The sequence below is a fragment of the Microtus oregoni genome, unplaced genomic scaffold (assembly GCF_018167655.1).
Source record: "Microtus oregoni isolate MIOR12 unplaced genomic scaffold, Mior012 000002F_ref0000024, whole genome shotgun sequence".
Lineage (NCBI taxonomy): Eukaryota > Metazoa > Chordata > Mammalia > Rodentia > Cricetidae > Microtus > Microtus oregoni.
This window is the reverse complement of record NW_024543061.1, coordinates 47,717,895-47,740,228: the sequence shown is the minus strand read 5'-3', so window position 1 is coordinate 47,740,228 and position 22,334 is coordinate 47,717,895. Positions and strand designations below refer to the sequence as shown.

The 22,334-nt window shown below is 40.2% G+C and overlaps 1 protein-coding gene across 6 annotated transcripts in view; it reads right to left on the bottom strand.

The window, feature by feature from the left end:
- Positions 1–7,879: 7,879 nt before the first annotated feature.
- The window catches only part of Cntn4 (contactin 4), a 995,812-nt gene continuing 981,357 nt past the window's right edge, over positions 7,880–22,334 (bottom strand). For 5 of the 6 annotated variants that reach the window (XM_041635217.1, XM_041635207.1, XM_041635202.1 and 2 more), the window contains 5 exons: positions 22,178–22,290; positions 21,153–21,339; positions 20,605–20,717; positions 12,679–12,847; positions 7,880–9,650 (listed from right to left, as the gene is read on the bottom strand). In XM_041635217.1, coding sequence (XP_041491151.1) covers positions 9,550–9,650; positions 12,679–12,847; positions 20,605–20,717; positions 21,153–21,339; positions 22,178–22,290 — 683 coding nt within the window. In that variant the 3' untranslated portion in view covers positions 7,880–9,549. Of the gene's footprint in view, positions 9,651–12,678; positions 12,848–20,600; positions 20,718–21,152; positions 21,340–22,177; positions 22,291–22,334 lie in introns of all 6 variants that reach the window. The other variant, XR_005972615.1, reaches the window with a different exon arrangement.

Here is a 22,334-nt window from a genome sequence, read left to right as displayed (position 1 = left end):
AAGGCATTTCTTCCTGTATCACTCTGTCCAAAAACCTTTTTTATTATTAATTTATTTGTTTATTAAAGATTTCTGCCTCCTCCCCGCCACCGCCTCCCATATCCCTCCCCCTCCCCCAATCAAGTCACCCTCGCTCATCAGCCCAAAGAGCAGTGAGGGTTCCCTGTCCAAGGACCTCCCACCTCCTAAAGGATGCTTCACTAAATCAAAGTTCGGCATATCAAGTAGTCCACTGTTACCCGGCATCTCTGTAGTGCTCCAGAAAACCTGTGTGAAATCCAACCTCTGTTCTGGTCTGTAAGCATCAAGCTGTGTTTCCCGTCTCATGACTGCTTAAGTTTTCTCCAGTGGAAAAAGCCTTCTGATTTCCCCCCCTTCTTGTCAATGCTGCATCTTCTAAGATTTAGCATTTTGCTACATCGAAGACTTTAATTTCTTGCCTGATTGGCATGTCCCTGAATGTTTGCCAGATGCCTTCTGTGTAATTCTTACAGCATTCAACTGCTTGTTTCTTATTTATTGTGTAAACACTCTGAGGCCAAGAACAACTCCTTATGTGCCACTATTCCCACAGGCCCTCAGTTGAGGCCACTCAACTGAGTGGTTGCTGAGCTGAGCAGGACTAAGGAGACAGAAACATTCAACAGATATTTAGAACTCTACTACAGACTCATATACTGAAGACTGTGTGATTATGCCAAAAATGAAGCAACCATCAAATAAGGTAGTAAGAATTCACAGTTGACATCACTCACTTAATCTGAAGACAGCCGGCTGCTGGCATCCCTGCATGTGGGCACTCAGAGTACCCAAGTTCTCACACTGTGAGGAGCTCCTGTGCACTGGGCACTTCCTCCAGCTTTGTATTTGGTAATTAGCACATGTATCAGGAACACAGAGTAGCCTGGGTGTGTTAAGTTGAAATTCTAATGTGCTTTCAGTTTTCAACTTGAAAATGTGTTCTTAAGTTCATTTCTTTTTCTCAAATTAAAAGCAGAGATTGATCCCTAACAAGCGATAAAAATGCAATAATACTTAAACCTGGCAGGAGGAGGAGGAAGAGGAGGAAGAGGAGGAGGAGGAGAGAGTGAAGAAAGCAGCAAAGCAACCAAACAGAGCTGTAGCTTAACAGCAACTAACTTGCTTCATTCCCTCTTTCAGTACTCTATGACCTGTTGCTGCTTCACTTCTGACATAATACAACGTGTACATGGGTAAGGCCGTGTCCTCTTATTTTCTTTTGGAAAATGGACCAGTGGGCTAGATTTCACGGGGGGGGGGGGGGGTGTGTGTGTAATATTTTTCTTTTACAAAGCTTAATGAACTCCAAATATGTTACCGCACGGGTGTGGTTCCTCTCCAGCGTGTTTAGAAGACAACCAATTTAAGAAAATGTTTAATCCAATAAAAACCATTTTATTCTGAGTTATGTTGACAAAAAACTTGATTGTTCCCTTGAACTTACCTGTGCTACTAATTGGTTTCACAGGAAAACAGAGATGCAGGATTTTTGTTCCTATAAGCAATGTCCACATTTTTATGCCATAGTTCAAATATGTGCGTTCTTTCGTCTTCTCCACTAAACTATGAGGAGGGAAGTCTCAGTCCTTTTATCTCCATTTCTTCAGTGCCAGCACAACACCCGGCTCTTACCTGTTGACTGCTCAATAATAAGAACAGCTGTACTCAATAAAATCCATAGTTACTTGTTTTCGGTTACTTTGTTCTAAAGATTGATAAACACCCCCCCCCCCCCCCAACTAGCTGTATGGCTCATATTCTTGGGAAGAAGATTATTTGTATATCTCTTTAAAATATTTCTGGAATTTTCTCTACTCTCTTCTTACCTCCTTGGCAAATAATCTGGCTTTGGAAAGATCTTTTTGTCTTAATATTTTGTTTTGGTTTCAACTGTAAGAGGACCTTATACACCAATTCTGGCTTTCACAATGCAGGGCACTCACACATGCAATGCTTGCATGCATATATGCAAGCAAGTAGTCATGCACCATCCAAGAGAGAGAAGCGAGAGGCCAATGAAACAGTGTTCCAAATAGCAAGCCTCAGGCTTCCACCACAGAGTCATTCATTTCAGACATTGGAAAGCCCCTGGAAATTTGTAATAAAAATTAGTGACTTCATGGGGGTCGTTGCATCTTCTTCCCTGCAAGACTTAGTACATACACGGGGGCATCAATCAAATTTGTATTTCAAATAAATATTGCATGTAACACACTTAGTCTTCATTCGTTTTTTCTAAATCCAAGTTTGACCAGACCTCTTTGATTTTACTTTGTGCCCTGATCAGTACTACTCTGATAGCTTAAGTGTGAAGGGCTCTTATTACAAATCCAAGTGAAAAACACAATTTGCAATAGAAGAAATAGAAGCAGTCCTGCTTGGCCTCTTTGGAGTTAAAAAAATTGATCTTACAAAATCTGCAGGAATTTTGAGTATTTGGGAACTTATCCCAGCTCTGGTCAATTTCAACATTAACACACCAACACATAACCTCATAAAGGCTCACTATTTAATATCTTATATTCCTGTTGCTACTAATATATTATCTATCTATCTATCTATCTATCTATCTATCTATCTATCGTCTATCTATAAATCTATAAGCTATATACCATCTATCATCTATCTATCGCCTATTTATTGTCTATTTATTACCTTTCCTTCTTGATATTAGGTCACTAATCTATCACTTGTCTGCCTGTCTGCCTGTCTTCCTTTCTGTCTATCATTTCTCTCTCACCTGTCTGTCCATCTCTCAGTCATTTATGTGTCTTTCTTCTATATCATGCTATAGAAATCTAGTGTTTGGAAGGGGTCCTAGACCTATGCCAGAAACATCTGAATTCCTGGTCTTGGCTCTCATGCACATGGTACATTTTTAAACCTCTCAGCCTCACTTCTCATGTGCAAAAATATGGAATGATAAGTAGTAGCCCAAACAATCACCAGGATGATCTGCAGGGAGACGACTACACACCACTAGCATGGCTGACTGTTATTTACACCACATACATCCCTCTGGTCACAACATACTCTTTCAGGTTCCTGGGCTTTTCCACTCATATTCCTTCTGTGCCTACATTATTGCCTGGTGTGCAGAGAGTAGTTAACAATCCTCTGCTGAATATAACTTGCCCCACATCATGGACCTTATTTTCTCTATCTTTTTTGAATAGTGGTGTTCTTTTGTACCTGGCTTTGTTCAGAACAACTCATTCCAAATCCTCACCTCAGATACTGTTTCCTCTCAACTTAGTATCTCCCTCTTGTTTGACTCCGTGTCCTGTACTGTCCTCTAACTGAACTTAGGGGGTCTAGATTCTGGCGTAGCTTATTGTCTTTCTTAATAAATTCCTATGACTAGCATATTATTTTAATATGAAGCCTTTCCCAGTGTGCCTCATGTGTTGAATGCCTGGTTCCTAACTGGCGACACTATTTTTGGAGGTGGCAAACTTAGTTGAACGGAGTGGGTCACTGTGGGGGGGGGGAGGATGCCTCTAAAGGTTCTATGTGGTACCCAGTCTCTCCTTCTCTTTGTTCCCTGTCCATGATGAGGAAGGCAGCACATATTTCCACCTCCTTCATGAGCTAAAATAAATATTTCCTCCCTTCAATTTGTCTGAGGCATTTTAGTCACAGTTGCATAAAGTGAGTTTAAGCCACTAGGGAGTGAAATGTACTGAATCGAGAGTTCAGTTCTAACCCTGACTTTTTAATGGCCTATGTCACCATGAGCTCCTGGTCGGCCTATGTGCATCCATTTCATTAATGAAAATGGTAGAAACTCGTAGCATGAAGAACATACTGAGAGTCATAACAATTAAGTATTGGCTGGATGTGGCGGTACAGGCATTTAATCCCAACACCTGAGAGGCAGGGACAGATGGATTTCTGTGAGTCCAAGGTCAACCTGTTCTACGTAGTGAGTACCAAAACAACCAGGGATAAGTAGAGACACCTACTCAAACAACAAACAACAAGTATTAAATATCATGTGAAGTTTTTCACTAAAATCCCAAGGCATATTTACATTCACACACAATTTGTGTTATTCCTAAATGTGGAAAGAATGTATAAAGCAAATCTAGTTGACAGACACAAGGGTTGTCATGTTTAATCACATCCATATTAAATACCTCAGCCTTACAGTTTCTAGACTTTCAGATCTATCATGTGGTTGACTTTTTTTTTTAAAGGCTTTTGTCTGTGTGACCAGTTTTATTATAGCTCTGTTACTCTCTATCTGACCATAACCATGAGGATAAAGAACAGAGGCCAATTTTGTTTGAACTGTGAACTCTGCTGAGTATTGCACATTTACACTTGAATTGTGGCATTTGGACATTTAATCTGCTTGGTCCATTTATCACAAGGGTCAAAGGGGGTCTGCTCACACACCGGGCAGCCTGCCTTGCACAGACTGATCATAATTTGACAGAGGCTTGGAAGCCACATGGAATAGCAGCAGATAATGCCCCTCTGTTGACAAATGAAGTGATTTCAATCCCAGCTGCAGAGGGATGGCTGTCAGAAACAGGTACTGATCATGTGGCCTGGGCAGCGATGGGGGAGGACAGTTCAGAACACTGTGGAGAAACTGAAGGTGATTTTGTGAAAAAATTGGGCATCTGAATGAGGAACCTACTGCCTACCTTATTTTCTATAAACATTGATATCGATATTTAGTATTAGTTTATATTTTTTATTGCAGTAAGATGATTAGATCTTACAGATTTTGACATGCTCCTGGACAAATGCAATAGTTAATTGTTGCGGGAGGTCCTTTGGCTCCTCCAGCCAATAGCCGCTGAGATACCAGCCCATTGGGACATGGTCTCTATCTTTAAAAACGCAGTCACTTCCCCCCTCACTCTCTCTTACTTCCTGCTCCGCTTCAGGCGACTAGACTCCTTCCTGATTGCGCAGAGGGCTGTTGTCTGGGATGGTGATCTGTAAGTTTTTTCCCCTTTAAATAAATAACCATTCTATTAATCATAATTCCAAACTGGTGTGGGATTGTTTGTGACTTACGCCTTCGCCTTCATCTGGCAATGATGGAGGAAGGTCATTGGTTAATTAATAAAGAAACTGCTTGGCCAAATAGGTTAGAACATAGGTGGGTGGAGTAAACAGAACAGAATGCTGGGAGGAAGAGAAAGTGAGCTCAGATGCCATGCTCCCCTCTCCCAGGCAGACGTGATGAAGCAAGCCGCCAGGTCAGACATGCTGAGTCTTTCCTGGTAAGTTCACCTAGCGGTGCTACACAGATTATTAGAAATGGGCTAAATTAATATGTGAGAATTAGCCTAGAAGAGGCTAGATATAATGGGCCAGGCAGTGTTTAAAAGAATACAGTTTGTGAGTTGTTATTTCGGGGCATAAGCTAGCCAGGTGACCAGGAGCTGTGCGGCAGGAATGCAGTTGGCAGCTCCTTCTACAGTTAATTTATAAAATAATCACTAATGTTTGGAGAGTTGTGCATCTAGAACATCCTACAGATTGCCCAAAGTAAGAAGGGCATTTGTCAGAACAGACTTTGAGAATCCACAGACATATCATTAGCCTTTGGCTTAGGCTGCCCTTGTGAGGCCCTAGGGGCAGGCATGTGTAATAGAATTACTTTTGTATATCCCCAGTTTGACTAGAAATACTTAATTTTAAGAGCCGTATTTCAAGTAAGTCACTATGGTTGACCGCATTCTCAGTGAGAACCCAGTACTCATTTTAAAAACAGGAAAATACAGTCAAGTCTTGAAAGCAGATGTGAAATGAAGGCAGGAGGGTGACAGTCTAGTACAATAAAAAAATCACCTGCTAGTTAATATTGCATAAATCCCATAATCCCATGACATTTAATGTAGTTAATTATGGGCTGCTTTTATAGGCAATGTTCCTTGAGTATATTGGTAGCAAGGCAGGGAAGGTAAAAAAGTTTGGAAAAGGTTAACCAGGATTTTAATAGTCTACTAAATGTAAAAATAGCCACAATCATTTTGTTTTAAAATAAAAGCTCATGGTAATGCCTACGTTTTTGGCTGAAAGAATTCAGTTCTTACCTGAGAATCAAAGTTTATTGCCTACCCTTTCAGCCCCATGGAAAGGTACTGCTTTGTACAGAGGGCTTGTTAGCGCAGTAAAAACCAGTTAACCTGATGGGATCCAATTACCTGTCAGGGCAGAATATCTTTTTTTTTTTTTTGTCATATAGTGAAATCATAGGTGAGTGACATTCAAAAGAACATGAGAAGATTAAAAAAAATCAAATATTCACAGTGTTCTTCCCTTGGGAATAGCCCTCAAAGAGGGGCAGACCCCACTTGATTGTAAGGTTGGAGCTCATTTCCCTTGGTTGGCTAGACACAGAAAGCCTGCTGTTTAGAGCCTCCCAGTACCTATTCTCTCATCTTCTAGTGGCATCATTCCACTCGTGGGTTAGTTAGTACACTGTGCCTGTGAGTGAAGGCTTGGTGTGAGCAGGATGATCAGCGTGTGTGATCCACACTGATCAGACACTCCCTGAATAAGTGAAGAGCACACTGAGCAGAAGGACATCAAACCCAGAAACACAATTGATTTATCCTTTAAACCATACACCAAAAGGACGTGGCAAGGTTTCTATACTCCTGAGAATAGCCTGGTGCTTCCAGTCATCAAGGTTTGGGCCTCTGGTATTTCCTGTGCTCCTGTGATGACCCTGTGAGATGTTAACTAGTTCCTTTCCGTTTGGTTCAGGTAGGACACTTGTTTTTGTTGCTTTCACACAGTGGCCCCTACCCACAACAACCATGGAAACCTAACAAATCGGACAAGTTTTGGTGAACGTGGCGCTTGCCAAACTCTTTAGTCCAGTTGGTTTCAGCTAATTTAGGGCATTACTGTCCGATGATAAAGCTGAGAGATGAAAAGAGTTCATCAAAGCATAAGACTAGAAGCCACTGGCACTTTCCAGAGCATCACCAAAATAGTGACACAGTCCTTCCTGCTTGGATTGCTATATAGCACACAGGCCGACAACTGATGCAAAATGCTACTTCAAAGACCCCTTCAATCAATTCATCAATGAGTATTTATTGCAAGGCACTGTGCTAGGCACTATGGAGAGTACATGGAAGAGAAAACCAATGTCCCTGCTCTCAAGGAGCTTACAATCTAGTTGGGAAGTCAAGGCATACATACAAGGAAAAGTCAGTAACAATACAGGAGTTAGGTTCAAATGCATGGTAACAGTACAAGAGATTTCCAAAAGTAGTACCCTATGAAATACCAAATGAAGGGCTGCAGCAAATTCACAGGAAGGACATCACAAGGACAGGCATGTGGGAAGGTCTCACAGATGAGCTGGAGTGTTGGAAGTGCCCCAGGGCATGGTGGGAGAGTGTGGGGAACATTTCATGGAGGAACAGCCATGAGACCAAAAGGCACAGAGGTGAGACCAAAAGCAAGCAGTGTAAAGGGACCAAGTAGGGCTTGGTGTGACTGGGTATACGGGTAAGGGATTTAGACTAAGAAGGGCCCGACGTGCTTAACTTTATATAGAGATTTTAAGATTTTGGGCAGGGAAACAACAGATACTCTTAGATCAAATATACAAAATCTTGGCTAGCCAAGGAAAAAATATTCTAGTCTCAGTTTCAAGACTTACTTGGTTTTGATTTTTTTTGCTTCCAAGGAGGATTTGAAATGCTGTCTTCAGGGTTGTCAAGTCACCTTTGGTATTGGGTCACTTAGCTTTGGGTCAGAACTAGATACTTTTGAGTGCCCCTATGGTCCCAAGCTGTGACTAGCACAAGGGTAAGCTAACAAATTCCCTGACAGGCAGGCAGGAATAATGCTCCCAGAAGGCAGATATCTTTACAAATGACAGAATATTTATTAACAATACCTTTAAAAAAGATTACATATGCTAGATCACGGGTAGATATCATTTACACTGGGGTTGGGTACTACCTGGGGGTATCAGGTTTTTTCATTCATTTTATTATTATGTTGATTTTTTGCATGTGTCTTTTAAATCATGTTTTAACATAGAAGTAAAGCATATCAATCTAAGAAATGCAAACAGATGAAATACTGACAATATTTTCCTGTTACCATCCTAATTTTCACACCAATGGAATCCTCACAATGACTTTATTGGATGAATATAATTCAAAGGTTGAAAATCTATGTTATGTGTAAGCAAAGTGACAAATTACAGGCAATCATGAGCTCTCCAAGAAAGAAGAAAAAGGCGGCTGTGTGTTTGAATGTGAAAATCTTTATAGAAAATCTCATTGCCTTCTGTATTCCACCCTTGTCAGCTTAGAAAACATCCCCATCGTAACAAAGAGTTCTTCTCATAAGAATAAGGTTTTGTTGATATTGCCATCTTTCATTGTATGATTTTAAGATTTATGTAAAGCGTATAAAGCAACCAGACTAGCTACTGCAAAACAGGAGCGACATCAAGATACAATACATCTGTACTACTGATAGTGTATAGATTCATATGTAAAATTCTTTGCAGCAGCTATTTGCAGAAATAGGAAATTTTTTCAAATTACATGTTATTGTCATTCAAAAGAAGGGTTCTATCATTACAGTTACACATGTTATCTATAAGAAAATTTGAAATTATAAATTCATTGACAGATTTACTTATTAAAAAATTTACATTCAAAACATATGTCTAAAGAGAAAAATTACCTTTTATGCCATGAAAGACTTGTTTGATTATAGTAACTTTTTGTCTATGTTACTACAGGATATGCAACTTCAAATTCAATGTCTAAGATAATGCTACTACAAAGACGATGCTCAAATAAAACCTTACCAGACAATGCTAAGTTCAGGGATGGAAGGATTGCACAAGGTGCCTCTTGGGCTGGGAAGTTTAGCTTTCGAGAGTTGCAGTTCCTGAAACCATCTCAATTCGTGTTGAACAACAAAATTTACAACAGGGTGGGAAAACATATCACATCTGTCAAAGGGACTCAATTCAACACATTAACCATTCAAGGGGTAATTTATATACAGCAGCCTTGAGTTTCAGACCCACTCTCCAGCTGTTTTGCCACCAGATCCTTGTAAAACTGTACAAGTAATTTGTAATTCATTTACTGAGATGAGTGCCAAACTCTGTCCTTAAAGGAAATCTTCTCAAATCATAATTGTGTGGTTGTGTTGCCCAGAGCATTTTACAGCAGAGGAAAAAACCAATATCTACATCATGTTAACTTTAAAAAATTCTATAAAACACTAAATATATAATAAAAATATGCATATAAGGACATATGTAAACTGCTTTGGTAACATCGTATTACAGATGTCTTCAGTGCATTGCAGAGTTTCCAAAGAAACTTCAGACAAAGCTAGATTTGCTTTGAGGAAGTACTGTATAACGCCATTCCTAACGAAGCAAAGAACATTTTTTTTCCAGTAATAAGATGTACTTGAACAACAATATTACTTAGTACTGGGTGTCTTCAAAACAACTAGCTAAATGTTGCTTATATTATAAATAGCAAGTCCTTTAGATAACTTTTGTCATAAACTAGACCTCGCTGTGAGAGAGATCATTATTGTACTGATGGCTGACAGTGTACACGCATTGGAGGTAGAAGCCCCAGATCCTCTTGCATAGGAATCTGTAAAGAGAGAACAAATTCATTTAAAAGGGTCTCATCCTGTATACAAAGGAAAGAGATGCTACAGGACATCACCGAAACAGTATGACTGGCTGGGTTCTATAGAACCATACTGTATGTTCATCCATCATCTAGTTGTTTATTTTATTTTTATCATGAGTGTATATATATGCAAAAGCACTTGTATGAACTGGTATGTGTGCATACATATAAGTATGCATATGGAGGTGAGGGAACACTGTCAACTTTTTAGAAGGATGCCATTCACTTTGCTTTCTCAATGCCAGGTCTCTAAATGGACTGGAACTCATTAAGAGATGGATCTTCCTATCTCTACATCCCTGGTGCTAGCATTACAAGGGTCTATGGCTATATCAAGCTTGCTTTTTAAACGCAGGATAGAGTTCATATTCAAATCCTCCATATTGTGAGGCAAGCATTTTACTGACTGAGCTTTTTTTCCAGCCCTGCCTAAATGATTCCCTATCAATGATCTATTGACATCAGTTCATGATGATCTATCTGTGGGCTGGGAGCAGGCTAGGGAATAGTCTGCAGACTCTTCTACGATTTTTTTTATATAAACTGATGGTATCCATACTTCAATATTACTAGCAATATGTTTGATACGGGTCAATATGTCCCTGAGGGAACAGCACGAAACTGATACTCCCTTTTGATCCTCACCTTTGTGCTTCACAGACAATGTGACACTCAGCTTTTCAGCCCCCTCTGCGGACCAGACATTGTCAGTGTTTCATTTGTCAGTTGAAAAGACTGGGATCCCAGGAGATGAGGTAACTAACTTGTCTAAGATTGCTAGCTAAGTGAATGGCTGGATTGGGAGTTGAAACCATGTTTGTTTAAATACATTTCTTTTGCTCAGACAAAATAATCATATTTTAGACAAACTTTTTCATATGGGTTGTACATTTTTTTCATAATAAAAGCTTTTCTCTTGTCAGTCTGGGTTTCTTTAAGGTAGTCTGATCTCCCCATTTGACGGAAATGAAGTCCCTTAAGGGAAGACATTCTCTGCTAACACTCAAACCTTCATTATTCACACACTCTATATGTTCCTGTCATGAACAGGACCAAAGAGCACCAGTGAGCAGAAGGAAGATCTTTGCTATGATAAGAAGTTTGCGGTAAGATGGAAAGAGCGTGAGGTAAATCACAGTTGTGTGCTGTTGTAGCCAGGAAATTACTTCTGTAGCTCACTGTATGGCTGGCTCCCTTTCAGGGGACACTAGAGCCCTTGTTTGGCAATAGCTAGTTCATCTATATAGCTAGTTCCAGGTCAGCCAAGGCTACTTGTGTGCGTGTGTGCGTGTGTGTGTGTGTGTGTGTGTGTGTGTAAGTATGAACTCCATCTCTGGGGTATCGCTTTTGACCTCAGTTTCCCACTGTACCCCATTTTTGAAAAAGACAAGTACTTTTTGAATCCTTCCTAAATGAAAGGCAATTCAGAGAATGGGTGAAGTGACCCAGGAGCTCTTTACTATTCTGAACTGAGAAATTTTACAGAAGCCATTAAAATTTTTTCATGACTACTTTGCTATCTATAAGACATAATAGCCTTCTCATCCTCTGAAAAATAGAATGATGGACACCTAGCAGAGACTTACTCCAGCACTAAAATTAGGGTCTCAGAGTTGAGGACATCATCCATGGTTTAAAATGTCTTCTGTCTAGTGATAGTTTGAAACTTTAATTCCAGCCTGCATTGATCCTCTAATATTCAGGCTTCAATTCCAAAGGCCAGAAAAATTATGTACCTAGATATCTAATGGCAACTTGGATGCCTATCTAATCTTTTCCTTATCAATATAAAACACTCCATAAACAAAGGGACCAGATAAAGTAAAGAATACAATTCAGGTAGTTATGGTTACTCTAATCCTGGCACTTAAGAAGCAGAAACAGAAGGATTTCTGCAAGTTGGAGAACAGCTTCCTCTACATACCTAGCCCCAGGCCAATCAGAGCTACTTTTTAAGACCCTGCCTGCCAAAACAAAGACAAAACCAGTGCCGTCCATTGGCAGCAAATATTTTCAGATGCTGTATAACTAGAACCACTCTTTCTAGATGTTTTTAAAATCACACTAAATAGTGCAGAAATATTCATTAAACTGCCATTTCACCACTCAACAGCTGCTGCCAATCATTATTCTGATTTATTTACTCTGAATTTTGGCTTTTATTAAAATAAATAAAATTATATAACAAAATTAGTATGCTGTTGTGATATTTATAAACATAATTTAAAAACTGAACAGAATGCATTTCCTCAAAAAGGCTACTTTCACATACTATTTAACAACATTTTAAATGGAGACAATTAACTATATATAGCCATATGTATTTTGCATGTAGATTACATATACTCAATCAAAATATATCATGTTAACTTAAAAACATTTCCAACTCAAGACTCAATTACACAAGTTCACTGGGGATAAAATACCACAGCCTTATGAAGAACATTTTGGCTGGAGATAGAGTTGTACATATTTAATCCCCTTCATCCCAGCATTAGGGAGGCAGAGTCACAAGAATCTCAGTGAGTTCAAGGCCAGCCTGTTCTTTATAGCAAGTTCCAGACCAGTCATGCTATGTAGTAAGATCCTGTCTAAAAGAGCAATAATGACACCATCAAACCTTTTTGCCTATTCTTCTTAACTGCATTGTTCATTAGCTTTGGGAGCCATCATGTGGGGACTATGTAAGCTAATGAATCAATATTAAACAGCCCTCTATGACTTATGTGGGACAGTTTTCATATACTATGTTGGTTGGTCACTGACTAAATCCATGAAAACTGGGCAAAGATTTTTTTCTTTTTCTTTCTTTCTTTTTTTTTTTTTGTATGACGTTTCTTGCAAACAGAAAACATTAGTGATGGAGGAAAGAGGCTACTGTCATTCATTTTAATTATGATTCATTCTTTTCAGTTTCTTGAAGTCTTGGGTAATCTAGGAGAGTGCCACAACAGGCAGGGGGAAAGGGTGAGAAGAGCGTTCTTACTTGATATCTTTGGGATTCGGATTTGCTCACTGCTGCTGCCGTCCCCTCCATCGCTGAATGGCTTGATCTCTATGATGTAATCTTCATCAAATGGTAAAGAAAGCTCCACAGATGTTTTGTTTGTTTCAATGACGGATGTGCTGCTTTGCCTGTTCCATCTGTACAAGACCTGCAGATGTAGAAAGAATGGGTGTCATCTGCTGTTTTAACTGATGCCCAAGGTGTGGTGTCTGCTCTTTTCTATCTCTGGGTACCAGCTAAATGCAAGGTGATGGAAGGGACCTATCAGCCTGCTCATACAGAGAAAGTTCATTTGTGGTGAGGGTCATGTCTGTTGCTGTAATGTCATGGAGAGAATTGTTGAGAGGATACTTCAAGTGGGAAATGAGAGCAGTATGAATGGCTATTCTTTCAGTTTGGTCAACTAACATAATTGAAATACAGAAGTCCGAATAAGGATGCAGAATTAGTGATACACCAGGAGCCTTAGTATCAGAATAGATTTGGCTTTGTGTGGCCATGGGTCATTAACTTAACTTCACTCTTCGGTTCCTTCCACTGTAAAATGGGGAAAATAAAACCCACTTTTTGAAATTTCATAAAGACTGAATGCAATGAGGACTGGGTTCAAAGGACACATTAAGTATGGCCCAGTGAGTACATAGAAAACACAAATTAGACTTGTTTATTTTTCTTCTTCTTTTTCTTTGTTGGGAGAAAGAAAGTGTTGCGGGAGGGGGGTGGACCTGGGAGGCCTGGGAAGTGAGTTAGGATGCATAATGGGAAATTCCCAAATTATATCTATGCAGGCTTAAATGAAACAAGATGAGTGCACACAGCAGGAGCTCCAAGCACAAGAGATGCCCAGAAGGTTGTTATTATCAAGAAATTTCTTGAAAGATGACATTTCTACACACATAGATGGTTTCTGAACGGCAAGGGCAGTGAGCCCTCCACTTTCCCTCCCACTGGGACCCTTTGTAGGGATGGCGCAGAAGAGGCAATCAGTGACAATCTGGAAGCACCGTGGGTCTGAACAGTTTCACTCATGCACCTTTGCTTTCCTTCCTGGGCCTCTTTGATGCTGAGTTTGGGCTGTAATTTATCCGATGAGGTGGCTGACTAGCTTTACTGAAAACACACTTGACTGGGTCTCTGATGGACCTCAACCCAGTAGGGAACAAAATACAAAGGAATAAAAAAATGTGCGCCTGTCATTGTGTGCCCAGCAACAACCATGAGGACAGCTACCCTGTAGCTTCTGACTCTTCTAGGTGGTTTGTCATTGTTACCACAATTCCACAATGCAGGTATTATACCTTTTCACAGATGAGGACGCTGAGACCTGGGGTCCTCTTACACTGTGGAGAAGAAGTGATGGGAACCTGATTCCCAAGCCTGCAGTCAGAAAGCAAACTAGTTTACCTTCTCCAGCTTCCCACAGGATAGAAAAGATGGAGCTGGAGGACACCAGTGGTCCTAGGCCTTGGGTATTCTGGGACACTTATTGATGCTCTAAATCTATTCTTCTCAGCCGAAGTGGGAGTGTGGGAAGCAATTTTGCTCTGCCTCATAGTCACCAGGCAAGATACTTAAAGTGTCATTTGCTCAGCTCATCCCTGGAGTTTCTAGTGGCTGAGAACCGAATGTTTGCCTCTCTAGTAAGTTCTCTACCTACACCAATGCTGTTAGACCAAGGATCCCAGTCTGAGAACCATTGGACTTTAAGGTTTTCTTTAAGACCCCTATAAATATTGATCTACTGAGATCATAGATGAATGGTCAGTCTTCTATTACAAGACAGAATCAAACATAAGCAAAATTCACAAGATTTCCTTAACATAGTTTAGATCCCATTTGTTCTTTGGCATTTTATCACCTTAATTTATAGCCCTTTAATACAAGGTGGAAAACACAATTTCCTTAGGGTGGAAAGATTCACAAACCCTCCTGTTTCCCCGCTCTGAAGCATCAGCTGTACCAGGCTTGGCATCTCTTTGCTAATGACCAAGCGCCAATAAATCCTCAGCCACTGCTTCTCATCTCAGCCCTTCAGGAGAATGGGCTGGTTGATGGGATGCAAGGTCACATCTGACTCAGAGGAACAAATTGCTTCTGTGATTTACTTCTGGCCCTTGCAAGAGCTCGGAGAATCCAACCAGTTTCAAGTATAAATCCAAAAGAAACATTTCCAAGAAAAAACAGCCTATTTTTTCTTTTCCTTTTTTTTTCTTTTTTCTAAATCAACCCCGCTTATCAATCTTGTAATAGTGGAGACTGTAATGTCACCTAAATAAAGGCAAGCAGGAGGTTTACTGGTTTATTTACACCAAACCCTTGGTGCAGCTGACTGATGCGAAGGCTGTGCTTGTATCTGATATAATACAGGAGGGCAGCAAGAGAGGATTCTTGGGAATAATGATAACAACAGCAAACAGTGACTGCTTTCATTTCTCTAATGTCTGAACACTTCTCTTCTAAAGGTTTACATAGATCATCTCCCTAGATATGCGTAATTACTACCTCAAAGATGGCAACCTAAGACCTGGAAATAGTAGACTATTGCCTATAGGCCCATGACAAGTAAGTGATTGACCCCATGTTTAAACCTAAGAAGTCAAACTCCAGAGCCTGATTATTCATAACAATTGAGCTCCCACCTCTAGGTCAATTTGCTTTCCCTTCTGTGTCTCAGTCTTCATTGTGAAAAATAAGGGGAAAAGACAATGAACTTAAAAGGGGGGAGGGAGGGAAACCAATGGCCCAGCAGGTAAAGAAGCCTGCCACCAAGCCTGATGACCTTGATCAGATCTCCAGATCCACATGGTGAAAGAAGAAAATTAACTACTGAAAGTTGTCCTCTACCTGCACATACCTGCTGTATACATGGAGGTACAAGCACATGTGGACACATAGATACACATGCAAACACACACATAAGTAAATAAAATGTAAAAAATAAAGTCAGAGAACATGCAGCCTGAGGATCTTATGCTGCTGGAATTTATTACTTGTTTGGTCACATTAGTGTTTGTTTTTTTTTAATGCCAACCTTAATGAACTAAGAAATTATGCATGAAGGTTTACTATTGAAAGATATGGCCATCATGTCTGCTATGGTTTGGATGTTTATCTACTCTATAAAGTTCCTGATTGCTACTGCAACAATTTAAAAATGTGGAACATGGTGGCTTACGCTTACCTATTACTATTACCTATTACTAAGGATGCTGAGGCAGGAGGATTACTGTGGATTTAGGCCAGTTTAGCTACATAGTGAATTCCAGATCATCTATGGCTACAGAGTTGGACTCTGTCTCAAAAATAAAAATAAAGGACCATTTAAGAAGTGATTTGACTCAGATGTGTCTGAGCTATGGGAGTTCCAGCCTCATGGTGGGACTGGTGCTGTTGTAGTAATCCTGTCCCCTTTTAGTGTGTCTCAGTCTCTTGCCTTCTGTTGCATAATTGCAGAGAAAGAAGACTGTCCTTGTGAGCCAACACTTTAGTGTTGAAATTCCCAGCCTCCACAAGTAGTTTTCCATTTATCCTAAAATAGGAAGGCTCAGTTATTCTCTTACAGTAGCACACACACAGACACAGACGCTGGTCTATTCTTCTCATTGGAAACACCTGGAGCTAAAATGTTCCACCCTCTTCTGGACAGTCACAAAATCTGTTGCTATCATCACCAATATTTCCTATTCTGTTACGTTGGCATATGTCCACCTCTGGACCCTCGTGCCTTCTGTCTACATATTTTCCCAGAGAGCTGCCTGCCTCATTTCCTACTTTCATTCAAAGCCCAGTTGAGATATAACTGCCAAAGTGACTTTCCTTGGCCTTTATATAAAATGGAACATCTTTCCAGTTTGCCCCCTGGCTCTTCTGCTCTTCTCACCCTCATGCCTTTTTCTTCGTCACGCTTTATCCTTCAGCTGCTATGTTTGCTGATTCCTGTCAGCAAAATAACCATGTGGCCAAAAGCCAGAATCAGACTCTACACTGCTGTGTTTAGATCTCAGGTTTGGGTCTTCCAGAGATACTGTTTTTGCAATTTTCTGTGCCTTTAAACTTAGGGTTAATAGACACTAGATTCTAGAAATTTTTTCTTTAAGGGCTTATTGAAGGTAAGATGGTTAAGAATCTTGGACAAATTTCTAGAGTGTTTGTTGAATGGGCTCAGTCAGCTTGATTCACTTATTTGCCTGGGTAGTTTATTTTGCCTGCCGGAGAGCAGATATTATTCCTTTAAATCTGATTTTAGGTCTCAGGATCTCTATATATCCATAAATGAGGTCAAACTTGACTACAGAAAGGTTTCTGGCAGTTAGATAAAAGCCAAAATTCCTCAGGAACTTTTGAAACTGGTTCCTCTCTGCCAAAAAGTAGTCCTTTTCTATACCTATGATAGAAGGGGCAAATGGCTATCTGTGGCATCTATCAGCATGCCAAAACCTACGCTGGCCTCCAGGCTCCCTCAATATCACAAATACCTGTTACAGATGTCAAAGCCCATGCTAGCACCCAGAACCTTGGCTGCCCCCAGTTACTAATCCTCATTATAGTCCTTATGACTTGTCCTCGTCACACAGTCTCTCTATCTCAGTGGTTCTCAGCCTGTGGGCTACAACCCCACAGGGATCACACATCAGATATCGTATATGCCAGACATTTCCATTATGATTCATAACAGCAGCAAAAAGTTACAGTTATGAAGTAACAATGAAGTACTTTTATGGTGGGACCACTACAACATGAGGGACTAGAAGGATGAGAAACATTGTTCTGTCTCTTGCTATCCTCTTGCTCTCTTGCTATTCTCTCCCTCTTCTCTCCTTCACTGTGCTCTCGTCTCTATCTCCTGCTATTTTGCTGTCTTCACTATTCTCTGTCACTCTCCCCTTTCCCTAGACCTGGCCATGTCTAGTCTGTTTCCTCCTCTCTGGACTCTTCCAGATGCCTCTGGATATTTTCTCTCTCTTATTTACAATAAAGACCTTCCTCCTAATAATGAATCAGTCATATCAGCAGTATCTTTACTGTGCTGTCTCAAATACACTAATGTCATAAGTAACTTACAAGGTACCCTGGGCCTCCAATGTTCTAAAGTCCATTTCTTATTGAGACTACCCTATGTAAACAGGAGTTGAATGGACCCACACAACAAAAATCACAATATAAAACCCATTACTATAAAAAACTTTAGTATATAGGAAGGAAGGTGAATTTAAAGTACATGGTATAAGTAGAGCCTTTTGCAATGTGACAAGTTCCCTGTCAAAGATCATCTCTCCCAGAGCTAAGAGATCCACATTTTCCTTCTATAACCCCAGCTTTAAGTGTGGCTTCAGTCTGTGATATCAAGGAAAGAACCAATTATACATTTATAGCCTTAAACGTGAGCACGCATATGGAACACTCAGTATGTATAGCTAGCTAATCATGGTGAGAGTCTGTGGGATCCAACAGAAGAACAGGGAGTCCAGCCTCTCTAGCTACATCCTTAAAAGGAGAGATGTTGAGTTGGAAATCAAGGACTCAGAAAGTGTTTTCATTGGAGAGTGCCAAGATTTTACCTTGCCACCCTGTCTTTCTTTTACCTTCATGACAAGTAGTCCAGAGCATTGTGCACAGTTGACTCCACCTATGCGTGATGCCTCCCTCATGTACCCTCCTGTCACAGAGGGGCTACTCTATATTCTCACAGCTTAACTCCAAAAGCTAGAAATGACATGCCTAATGCCGTAAAACATGACCTCAGCTGACCTGATATTTGAATCAGAGAGAGAACTAAATGTCCTAGTTTGAATTTATTCCCAGATTTCATTCTATTTCTACAGAAATAGAAACAGTTTCCCTAAATCATATATGAAAAACAACAGTTCTCTTCTGAGGAGTCAAATTTTGGCTCACTTGTACTTTACAGAAGCCAAAGCTGTCCAAGAATGGATGGACTTGGCTCAAAGAAAAATGGCGTCTTCTCCACTGCTGGAAGCAAGCAGGTGTTTGCTACACCACTTTTTACAGAGATGCGGAGAAGGAAATTCAATGTGGCATTCAAGTTAAGAGCATTTTGCTGCCTGTCTCGACTCAGGATGAGTGACTTTGTGTAGAGCTTTTCATAAACTGTCGTCACCATGTCTATGTGGACATGCTCTTAACTGCTAGTGATTTTACAATAATCCTTCAAAAGGAAAAAAAATGACTTTTCTCGAAAACTTGCAAGTCCACTTTCATAAACCCTACCACTCTTTATATTACTTAAGGAAGATTATAAAACCAAGACTATGCTTTCGAAATTTTCTCAAGGTAAAGCACTTGGAAATCAACATTTCAGGAGTCATAAAATGGAGAAGAATTCTACTCATCATTTCAAGTCTCTAGATATTTGAAGCATTACGCTACTGAGAATATTGTTCTTCTTCTAGCCAAACAGCTGCAGTTTCTTCCTTCACTCCTTGCAGAGGTTGGGACCAGATCCCTGGTCATGGTCTGTTCAATGTGTAACCTGGTCTATACATTTGAACACAGCCAACCCTGCTACTCCTTACACACATCAGCCTTCACATCAGAATGATACACTATTGCTGCCACATGTGTTCCCGCCCTCTCCCCTTTGACTCTGAACTGGCCTTATAGTAGCTTGTTTTATCCTTAGCTTTAAAAAGAACACAGAATTTTCACTTTCTCGCTCACTGAAGCTAAAGATCCCATCAGAAGTCCAGCTACTTTGAGATATCCATATTGGAAAAACGTCCAAGTTCCCCACAGGAAGAGACTCATGGGGTGGGTGATCTCTGGCAACCCTCCAGCTTTTGCAAAGTCATGCCAGGTGAGAAAGTCACATATGTATGATCTATATCAGGGATTCTTACCACAGAACTCCCCATTTAAGGAAAAGAAGATTGTAAAATTATAAAACTGAAACCTAACCGTTTTAGCCCAACTAGGTTATAATGGAGGTCTAAATTTAGTTAAAGGCTAGAGAGATTGCTTAGCCTGCAAGAGTTATATACTGCTCTTACAGAGGTCATGAGTTCAGTTCTGTGTCAGGGAGATCACAGCATTTTGAAAGCCCAGCTCCACTAGATGAAACACCATCTTTTTGGCGTATGTGTGCATTCATTTTCTCTTTAAAGATAGGCCAGCATTTACATGATCTGGCAAACAACATTTTCAGCTTGTTTTCTTACAAAGAAAGCTACTTATAGAAACAAGAGCAGGAACGAAAGAGACATTAGGCAGTTAGTATTCTTGATTAAACACACACACATACTAAAGTCTCACTGCCAAAAGCAGAAGGTAAAGGGCTGCTTTCTTGGGATTTTGTAGCCTCCCAGTCACAGGGTCTTTAAACATTTCCAATCTAGGCTGAATAAAGCTAAGTTTACATGGAATTGTAGCTTGCTTAAGTGTTCCGCAGAGGGACCTACAGGGTAAGAGCTTAGTCTCCAGCCTGTAGTGTTACTGGTAGATGATGGAACGTACAGTGAGTGGACTTTGTGACTGCTTTTGCAGGTAACTGCAGAATATAATTTCAGTCTCTTTCTTTTTGCTTCCTGGCCACCATATAGCACATCTCCCTGTCATAATATATTGCTTTGTTAGAGATGCAAAAGCAGTAGTTAACCAACCATGGACTGAAAAAGCAACTGTGAACCAAATTAAACCTTTCTTTTCTTTTCCAAGATGATTATGTCAGTTATTTGTTAGATAAATAAAGAACTGCCTCACCCAGATGATTGTCTAAACCCTGAAAAGTTAGCACAGAGCGCATACAGATTTTAGACGGATCTACTTTAGGGTGGAGATTCCTGGAAAGGCCAGAGTGACGTCAGGGAAGACTGAGGAAATGGAGCACCTGCTGCCAGCCAGTCCTGCTAATAGCAGGATTAGGTGTCCTTGCAAAAAGAAATTACCCACTTTGTATCCTTTTACTTCTGACTCATTATCCAGGGCCTTCACTTGATCCCAGTTCAGGATAATTTTGGAGTCCGATGAATTCCATATGATGTTTCCGGGGGGCTGGCTTGGTGCTATAAAAAAAAAAATTAAGACAGACGAAGTCACAGATTATTAAATCTCAATGGATTCTGAGGAATGTCTCCTTACTAGAATTCTAGAGTAGAGGCAATTTAATGGGCGATTGCACTAATATGTGTCTTCAAGGTCACTGAAATCTGACGAGATACAGCATTGCAAATGGAAAAAGATTCAGTTGGTCGCCTACCATTTATAGCTAAAAGAAGTAGTCCTTCCTAGTGAGGAGAAAAACATTTATCTTTCTGTCCTCTGGAGCAATGAATTTGGCATGGTATTCTGAAAGGTTCAGTTAAAATGCTAAGGTGCATTTGAATCCATATAATGATACCAATTAGTATGCAAATGATCCCTGGGAGGTGGGGATAGGTAATGAACTTGGAGTATGTTTGATGAATTCCCAAAATATTTCTGAGCAACTTTGTCCTTACGTGGCTTTCTGGTCGTGACATTGACTGTCGCACTGGAGGGTCCTGTCCCAGCTGAGTTATATGCCTTGACAGCTAAGTGATACAGTGCACTCCCTTTCAAGTTGCTGATTTTTGTAGATGTCTGATTTCCAACTGTTCGTATTTTCCTAGCGTTTTCTTCCTTGTCATCATGTCTCCAGTATTTTACCTGAGAAAATAAAAAGAAAGACCATGGAAATTGTATCCCCCTGGGGATATTTCCAATGTCATCAGGTAATAATATTTTTATGCAAGTCCTTATGATGGAGTTACATTTCTGCATTAATTCACAGACAGAACTTTTAGAGCAAGGAGATTTACATGATCTGTAAAATTAGCCACAGTAAGAAAATCTCCTTTTTCTTTTTCTTTTCCACTGACATGGACAGTCTGGTAAATCATCAATGGCTACTTCTTTTATTTTCCACAGCTTTGGTTTGTGTCCAGGTGATTCTGGGTATGTAAGACAAAAAAACCAATTCTTCTTAAAGATTTTATTTTTTAAAATTATGTGTCTCTCTCTGTGTGTGTGTGCATGTATGTATGTATATGTATGTATGTGTGAATGCAGGTATTCAGAGAGGCCAGAAGAGTGCATCAAATCCCTTGCAGCTTGACTTATAGGCAGTTGTGAGTTACTTAACAAGGATACTGGAAATGGAACCTGGATCTTCTGCAAGAGCAATGAGCACTCTTGACATCAGGAGCCATTTCTCTATCCCTATGAATATGTCTATTGAAGCTCATTTTGCCAACTATATTGTGAATCTTTATGTTTATAAACACACACACATATACACACACATGAAAATATATTAAACTTGGGCATAAATATAGATAAAGGGCAGTCTCCAGTAGATTCTTTAGTGTTTCTTTTAATGGCATGGTAAAACCAGGCCTCTAGAACAGATACCTGTGTAGGGTGGTGCGGGTCTTCTCCCACCAGTGATAAGTTCTTAGAGGTCTCACCAAGAGACACAGATCAAATGCACACGTCTCTAGCTTACCTCATAGCCTTGAATCCGCCCTCTATTCTTCCCAATTGGGGATGCCCAGAAAACTTCGATATCTGTGGCAGAAAGACTCCTGGCAAAGATACTGGCTGGTGGCTTGGTGGGTTCTGCAAACGAATTTAGAACATTACTACTCAGTCAGTAACATCAG